Source organism: Spinacia oleracea, chromosome 2 (genome assembly GCF_020520425.1).
Source record: "Spinacia oleracea cultivar Varoflay chromosome 2, BTI_SOV_V1, whole genome shotgun sequence".
Classification (NCBI taxonomy): Eukaryota; Viridiplantae; Streptophyta; class Magnoliopsida; order Caryophyllales; family Amaranthaceae; genus Spinacia; species Spinacia oleracea.
In genome coordinates this window covers 96,160,536-96,169,885 of record NC_079488.1, presented here as the reverse complement: position 1 = coordinate 96,169,885, position 9,350 = coordinate 96,160,536, and the positions used below count along the sequence as shown (strand labels likewise).

General features: G+C 34.9%; 1 protein-coding gene across 1 annotated transcript; it reads right to left on the bottom strand.

Annotated features, from left to right (window-relative positions):
- On the bottom strand, positions 1-6,809 carry LOC110791486 (ribosome biogenesis protein BRX1 homolog 1). Its single transcript, XM_021996237.2, has 8 exons — positions 6,460-6,809; positions 6,227-6,368; positions 5,169-5,247; positions 4,809-4,933; positions 3,831-3,932; positions 852-920; positions 666-764; positions 1-472 (listed from the first exon to the last, which is right to left on the bottom strand). The coding sequence occupies exons 1-8, from the start codon at positions 6,684-6,686 to the stop codon at positions 341-343; spliced, it is 975 nt and encodes a 324-aa protein (XP_021851929.1). The 5' UTR covers positions 6,687-6,809; the 3' UTR covers positions 1-340.
- Positions 6,810-9,350: the final 2,541 nt, after the last annotated feature.

The following is a 9,350-nucleotide window of genomic DNA, read 5'->3' as shown; positions in this document are numbered from 1 at the left end:
TAACAAATTCTGAACATTTAAAAATTATGGCATCACACTTTGCTACACAAAAGTCGAAATCTTGTTACAAAAAAAAGTAAAATCCATACATAATTTGCAGAACCTAACTCGACTGCATGTCTCTGCATTCTTTCCCCATTACTGTAACTGGAAAAACTCTCCCGGCTTCACCCTTCTAATGGAAGTACAATAGGATAAGGTAATGAACTTCCAACTATGTCAAAATGCTCCAGTATTCCAGTAAAAACAGATGACAAGGGAAGAATTGTCATTTGCTATTGTATATGATGATCTTTGTTTATCTAAGACCACAGCAAAACTTATCTGCAGTAGATTATCACTACTCTTTCCACATATCTGCCAGCTCATCACGCTCCATTGGGTTCGCCATCTCATGCATTTTCCTCCTAGTCTTTGCTTTAACTTTCTGAACATATCTGCCAGCCTTCTTTTTCTTCTGCAAAGATCGTATCTACAAGCACATGAAACATTATATCATCATCAAATCTCACGGAAAATAATATAAATGGGAGGCATCCAATAATTCATTTATGTGCTTGATTTTTTTCATAATAATAGTTGCTTCTTTTACAATTTGCAAGTATGGTTAAAAAATACTACAAATAAATGAAATCAAAGCAACAACTGGGGTTAAATCTTTTTACCTGATTTGGTGAAATATAAAAGGGATTCTCATACAAAGTTGGACCTCCAAAGCTTCCACCAAATATTTTGATGGGATTTAAACAGAACCTTGGACCAACCTACCAATTGAAAAAACCAGATCAATTTTACATCAAAACAAAAGACTAAAAGAGTATCCATTTACAAAGTAGTTTAAAAGTTCCAACCTCTGTAAGGGTCATCTTGTCCAAGCCGCCTCTGTCCATTTTTGTTGGTTCATTATGAGGAACAGTTATCTGTAGAGAAAGCGAAGCAATTTGATGAGAGGGAAAAATCCACACTGGAACAGGGCATAAAGTGACATTGAAAGCACACCCAGCAAACCAATAAAAGTTATTCAAGTGATAATAAGGTTGAAATCAGATGCTAAGATACACTTCAGACACCAGATAGTTTAATCCCGGACTAGCTAATTCTACCATTCATACAACAGATATCACCTACAAACCTCAATTTTAATGCAAGAAGCTGCAAACTACTTATAGAATAGCATAACCCCAAATGAGAAATAGCCTATATCTGTTGCACTTCCTGAGTGTATAACAAGACTCGCCAATTATGAGCGACCATGTGAAAACTACAAGTAGAACACTCCATAATCCTGAAAGCTCGTGGCAAGGGAAGAGCTGCCATTTATAAATGATTCCTAGAAGTCTCGAATTATAGGGACATTGTCTTTACATTTCTCAATCAATTTCCATTCACTTCTTACTTTGAGGTTCTCTTCTTAAAACACACTAAAAGCAAATTATTGCTTCCAAGGGCAATATAAAAGGCCAATCACACACGCTTATGCTATAAAATGAAAAAACACTAGCAAAGTACAAAGGGGAACACACATCACAGCTCTACATTACTTAACTCAGAATAAGAGTCGGATACAGGTGGACTTCGAGCATCTGATCTCTAGATAGAAAAAATCAATGATGCAGGAACCCAATCAAAAGTGAAATTTTCAGTAGAACTTGATGGAAAGAATTTGTTAACTAAGATTGTTTCTATTTGGAAGAAAAGTAAACTTAAAGAACAAAGGTCAATTTAGCAAAAATGTTCCCCAAATGTGAAACAAAAGTTAAATACTTTGCTTCTAGCCAGAGAAGATTCTCAGCAAACTAGTGACAAAGAATAGTCGGAGAAATTCATGCTTCACCTCTGGACAAAAGGCCCCTCTAATGACTAGACAGCTTGTTTCACGCATTAGATTTCAGCTAAAACATCTGGAGTTTTCTAATCTAACTAACTTTAGATCTGTGAAGTGTATTAACCAATGCGCTGTAAATGAAGGACGATCAGCCAGGAAAAACAGAGAACAGTGTTGGAGGGTTGTATCTTTCTCATTACGGATTCGACACATACTCTGGATAAATATCCCATGTCAGAAATGTTAGATTGTCTTGACATGTCATGCTTTATTCAGATAATCAGATTGTCTGACTAAAGCAATTGCAGCATTTACATTATTGTTTGACTATTGTTATACCCCCTTCTCACAAATGATGTCACCAAATGTAGGGACCAAAAAGAAAACCAGCATTTCAAAGTTATCAGATTTTTTCTTTCAGAGACAAACCAAGTTTTCATCAACATGATACACCAAGTGTCCGTTTGGCCAAGCTCTTCTGTTTCCCAAAAGTAGTTCTACAGAAACACTTTTGAGAAACAGAATTGTTTCACCATAAAACTAAGTAGTTCTAAGAAACAGAAACAAGTTCTTGTTTGGCCCATCTTCAAAGCTTTTGACTTGTGATTTATTCTTTAAAAATAAAAAATGTAGTAATTTATTGAATATTTGTAATCAAACTAGTAAGAAGTAACAATGTAACATTATTACTACATAAGTAGTATTAATTCTACAAAAAATTATTATTATTAATTAAATAATATATCCCCTTAAAAAAGTTAAATAAAATATTAATGTTGACCACAAAAACATCCAGGTGCTACAACACAGAACTTAAAAAAAATGAATAGCCAATTGGCGAGCCAAGCTTTATGAGATCCTTCTTACTACCTTCATCAACATTAACAGCAACTCATGCTTTCTAGTATTTTTGTTCCCACCTCCATCCTATTCGTCGTCCAAGCAGATCTCAGCTATGCACAAAACTTATTTTGATTTTCTGAAAAATCCCCAAATCTATTATTCTTGCTAAAACCCCAAAAAATTATTTGGGTAATTTCATTTCTTACTTCTCATATCTACAATTTTTCTGGGATTAAATTGTTAATGGGTTGATTGGGTGGAGTGAGATAAATTTCATAAAAGAAAGAGGACTAGAGAAAAAGAGAGAAAATAAGAAAGAGAGAGGAGATATTAATTTTTTAGATCGGACATTCGGGTATTTTCTGTAATCTGAGGGGTATTGTGGGCTGACAAAAAAATTCATTAAATGAGCATTTCAGCTCCCCTAGAAACACTTCCTAGAAGCTCCAATTACTACCCACTCTAGAAGCTATTTTGGGGTCTTTTGGGCTTCTAGGAAAAGAGTTTCTGTTTCTTTAAATCCCCTTGTTTGGCCAAGCTTCTATTTTTCAAGTTGAGAAACACTTTTAAAAGCTTGGCCAAACACTGCCTATATTACTCCTGCAAAACTAATATTAACAAATCGCAACCAATGGAGCGTTTAATGACTTGAAATGTTGTAAGAAGTCGTAATGTACTCCTGCAAAACTAATATTAACAAATAGAAACCAATGGAGCTTTTAATGACTTGAAAGGTTGTAAGAGGTCGTAATGTACTCCTGCAAAACTAATTTTAACAAATCGCAACCAATGGAACTTTTAATGACTTGAAAGGTTGTAAGAAGTTTTAATGTACTCCTGCAGAACTAATTTTAATAAGTCACAAACAGTGGAGCTTCTAATGACTTGAAAGGTTGTAAAAAGTCTTAATGTGAAATAGCCGTTGAAAAGGGAAAAATAAAGCACAAAAAATGGTCATCCCTCAAGCTATGATCAGCATTCGGCAATGCAAAAGAGGTATGAAACAGAATCCTATCATTTCACTCGCACAGGTGCAGCAGCTATAATTCGCAATTAATGTCACAAGACTCAACTGCTGGTCCATGTAATGAACGAATGATAATCTGTGTAGAGCTTAACCAAGATGTATAATAGTTAACGTAGAGAAATGTGTAATACCAACCTGGTAGTTTCTAAACCAAATATGGTCATCGAGAATTGAAAAGGCAAAGACATGATCATGAAAAGGCTTTGATTTCCTGTGTTCTTTAGGAATTTGGAATATCTGAAAAAGGGAAGAAATTAAGGGAGTACAATACAATTATAAGCAAAGGAAACTAAGGGTATGCACTTATAAGCATGCAAATTATCATTAACAATCACAGAAATTCCAAAAAAAAAATCAGCGGTAATATAATGATTATAATTGATAAGATAAGCAGACAAAAATAATGCAATACAGAAATTAAACTACATGCAACTCCCTCTACCTACAGATAGAACAAAATCACATATATAAAATGATACAAACATGCCTAGACAGACCAGCCAAAACAGGTACACAAATATTTCCCCTGTTTCTTTATAGTTGTAACACTTTGCTTTTCACGTTTGCCAATGCATAAATTGAACGATTAATATCTTTAATTACCGATATGTAAAAATTACAAAATATACATTCAGACGGATCTAACAAGATCCCACATGAATATGTTTTTGCTAATGTACAGATTACAAAAAATAAACAAAGTTGATTATGTGAATAGTGCAAAATCAAAGTGTTGCAACTATTTTGAAATGGAGGAAGTAGAAAGTATATCATGGAAAATCTCGATAAGGAACAGTTTGACGCCTTTCCCCTCCATAGTTAGAGAATGCTAAACAAGGCCATATACCCACCTTTACAAATGGTGTCGCAACTCTACAAGAATATTTATTTGTTACGGAGTACAAATTAAACTTAACATCAAATACCTACTGAGAAGAATATCAGAGCTAAGCTTCTCCTCGTTAAAGCAAGGACGTAAAAATAATTAGGTAATGGAACATTGGAACCAAATCAACTAATGACACACAAATGCAGAATTATTATGAAATATTTAATCATCAATTCCAGAGACATTTGCTAGACACCATGAACAACATGAACAAATCAAGGTACCTGCAGCATCAGCTCCTTCAAAAGCTTCCAATGCGGTTCCTTGTCAAAATTTGCTGAGAATGTCAACAGAGGTCGTGAGCCTTTCAAATGGTTCCCAGTGAGCTTTAATTCCTCCATCGTGTGCACTGAAAAAGGGAAATGATACAAACACATAAGGATAATACCAAGCGTAAGCACACATGTTTCTATTAACAAAACAATGGAAACAACAGAGAGAACCAACATGCAACTTGGGACTGACAACAGACTGCAATATTTGTACAAAATAACTGCAGAATTAGGATGACAACAGACTGCAATATTTGTACAAAATAACACCAAGCATAAAAGCTAACTGCAAAATCTGCCGGTAAGAGTTACCTGCATTGACCAAAAATTTAACTGATGGACCATTTGGGCTCTTGGCCATCCACAAGTATAGATCTTTATGTTTCCTGCACTGGCAGAGGTAGCAGAAAACAAACAATCAGAGGAAAAAAAACATTTCTTGAATAACTCTCTATAGCAAATTGACATGATGTTCATGGTAGCATAGCCAAATTAGCATCAAAACAACATTTTAGCAAGGGGTGGTTCATTACATGTAAATATCAAAATATGTATGCTATTACAATTTTCTGCCTTTTGCATGAGTTTTTAAAGGTTAACAGAGAAACAAGGTGCATCCCAGGACATTTCGTTAATACATAAAAAGGTGAATTCAAGACCAAAAAACAGATGACTTCAGACATAAGTTACATGATACATGGAAAATTGAACGTTTGCACCTGAAGAATGCTCTTTGTTAATCCAAAAACAAACATATTATGAAGAATGCTCTCTGAGGCTAAGTCAAAACACACGAGACCTTTCATAATAAGAATCTCAAACTTTCATATCAAGTGTAATCATTGAAGTGGATCATAAGCAGAGTTAATTCATAAATGGGTCATGCCAAGAGTCTTTCATAACATGGGATTATCGTGAGTTATAAAACAAAACTGAATTGTACTCAAATGGTGCCCAGGAGAACATGCTCGAACATACTTCCTGCTGGGGAGAGGGGAAGCTTTTCCAAAGAAGATTTCAAACATGTCGACTAGATGCAACGAGAAGACTAAAAAATAAGGCAAGCTCTTCCAATATGATAATGCACTACATAAGCTAAACCTTCCATCCGAGAGGAATTGGTTTCCATCCGTACCATCTTAGAAAACAAGGACGGGACTAGAATTGTTGCATCAAATCCGTTTCAAATAATCTGAGATAATTACACACTGTTCCTATTACATGTTCTGATACATACAAGATACAACAACATGAATCATTGATGGTTTTGCACGAATTACAATCAAACGATTAGCATAACCCAAATAATTGTAGCAACTCATGCAGTATGCTAACGTACAGAACATAAACAATTAGAAAACTAATAGTACCTCAAAAAACAAGCAGGAGGAGCAGTTCTTAAGCTCAACAAGCTCATTCAAAGTTGCCCCTTTGCTCTCCTTCGATTCGACCTTGTTATCTCGCTTTGAGTGCGGCAAAAGCGACGCCACATTCAACATCAAATGTCGATACCTAACAATTCAACAGTCAAAAAGAACTTAACAACAATTTCCTCCAATAATCGAACAAATTTTACAACAAAAATGAAAATTAGAGTAAACACCTGAAATTTATTCGACGGGAACAAGTAATGAGGACCTTCTCTTTGTTACGGAAAACACGAGGATGAGCCTCGCCTCCATTTTCTCTCTCCTCGTCATCTTCCTGAGGTTTGTCCTTCCACCCAACCAATGTCCTCTTCGGCCTCTCTGGTGCGACGTCGTTTTTCTTCGCTTCTGCTGCTGCTGCTTCAGCAGCTAGGGTTTCAACGTGCTTTCTCTTCTTACCCATCTGCAGATTCTGAGCTTTCTTTCTCTCTCCTCTAATGGAGTTTTGTGAAATGAGCCTGGTGTTCTTGTTAGAGCTCTGCTAAAACCCTAATTCTAATTGTTGATTTTGGCGACGAGGGTTTTACGGAGTTCTTGAAATTGGGTTGTGGTGGGCTGATGTAATTGGGGCCACTGGGCTTCTTAGCTCGTTAAACTCCTTTCTTTTCCTGAAACATCACAAAACACTTTGGCTCACTAGTCACTACTCTACATTTTTTTGGTTCATTTTTAAGTTAGTTCCTTCCCTTTTCTTATACTGGTCTTATATGCATGCTATGCGTGTGAGATTATATAAAAATTAAAAATTGTGCTATGACCACTAATCACAATAAAAATATGTTAGAAAAATTGTTTAAAAAGTTCATATGAAGAAAAATAGATATAATCTCTAGTTAAAAGCATTTACATAGTTAAACAATGTAATACACGTATTATATGACGAAATATCTAAATTGTAGTACTAAAGTAAAGAAAATTAACATATAAATAGTGTGTTTCTTAGAGAAATTGGAAAAAGGATTTCGGAAATTGATTGACTTTTTTCTCAGAGAAATTGGAAAAAAATGATTTCGGAAATTAGTTTTTGATAGCGGAATGTCGTTGAGTGAATTATTTGGACTCCAACATAGTTTTTTTTTTTTAATTAAAATGGAGGGAATTAAGGGGTTATGAATTAAAATGGAGAGAAATAAGGGATTTTGTCATCTTTTCCCAAGTTATTAGCAATTTAACATTAACAAACATGCATTATGGAAGACAAAATTAAAGGGTAATTGATTGACTTTTTGACTTTTTTATTATTTTTGTGTCATTACGGTGGGTTAGTTTGCTGTATTTAAGTATTTGGTAAAAAAATATTTTTTTAATTTCTGGCCCTGATTTTGGTGGGTTAAGTTAACAACAATTAAGTATTTGGTAAAAAGTTCCTTTTTTAATTTTGACTTTTTGCCAGTTGTTACTTGTTGTTTCATTAGTGGCGTAATATACTAATATGTGGTTGGCCAACGTAATCTTTACTGTGATTAAGTTATTTTTTTGTACTTTTTCTTATTTATTTCTGACTTTTTCCCTTTATGACGTTATTTATTGTGGTTTTAACTGATTTTCTTTTTTCCTTTTATTGTATTTAATACTTATTGTTAATATAATTTATAGTTAGTAGGGGCATGTTAGTCTTTTCTATAAAGGGACACCAAAAGTTTATTTACTAAAATAACATCATGACCCTTATAGAATAAAGTTTTTTTTTTTTACTTTTCTACTTCAAAAACTAACTTACCTTGGAAATTTTTTTGGTTCATTTGTTAAATTAGTTCTTGCCTTCTATGTTATTTTATTAGGTTCATTTGTTAAGTTAGTTCTTGCCTTTTATTTTATTTTATTATTTTTTTACTTTTCTACTTCAAAAACTAACACATCCCAGTAAAATTTATTGCGGAAGAGGTAGAAGACATGAAGGTACTGTCGTAAGTTCATTCACTGGTACATGAAGGTACTGGTTGTACATGGGTGTAGCAAAAACTTTGCTTTAATAATGTACAATTGACAAAGGTACTCACACTTTCCATAAAAGGGTTCAATTTAACAAAATTTTGCAAATCCAAGTGAGGCCCAATACATTGGATATGCCCCTTGTTTGGAGGAAACCCCCACAACATGGTGACACTGGGAGAAGAGGCAAACACACTTTTCTTTTTTGAAGGAAAGACCAACAGGCCTGCTTAGTTTTCATTAATCAAATCAGCTGCAATCAAAGTATCTAAACAATCAGGAAGCTTGTCTACCCAAACTTTTCTACCCAAACTCCATGGCAAGCAGTGAGCAATCTCATGTGCCACTTTGTTCCCACCCCTTCTAGTAAAGCTCCAATCCACGAGGGTTTCTAAACCTCAAGTGACTTGTGTCCATGTGGACACAAGTGATCCAAATACAATCATCTTGAGTACCAACACATAATATGTCAGTACCAAAATGCAAAATTGCTTAGAAATACCACCAATATAAGTCATATGTGTTATTATTGGTATTCACATAATTTGTATTGGTACTAACATATTCTGTATTGGTACTCCAAATTCTGTATTGGTACTCACTTGTGTCCATATTGGACACAAGTCACTTTTGACAAAGACTTCCTCCCAATCCACAGCCTCAAACATACTACTAACATGAAAAATATCATCAAGAACAAGATGGAACTGACTCCCTCCCTTCTCTCGCGATCGAACTGCGTTAATCAGGTCAAACAATCACTCTCCACCACCACCCTTCTTACCCCGTATTCCAGAGCTACCTGTAGTCCGAAGAACATGGCCTTCGCCTCCGCGATCTCAGGTTTGTTAGTTCAGTAGGAACACTTGACAAGAAAGGGGGGTGAATTGTTTCTTGGGAACTTGAGTAAGTTTCTTGCGGAATTTAAACAATAAAGAGACTGAGAATAATGAGCGAAGAAAGATATAAAACTGAGGAACCTTCTTGATCCTAATCAAGAAGAACCTCACAACTCTTTTGTATTAATGCAATAACTCTATTACAAATACACTCTTTAACTCGAGTTCCTCTCGAACACGAGTTCCCCACAGCAATCCCCTTCGATTACTGTGCTACTCTTTCTCTCTCTGACTTA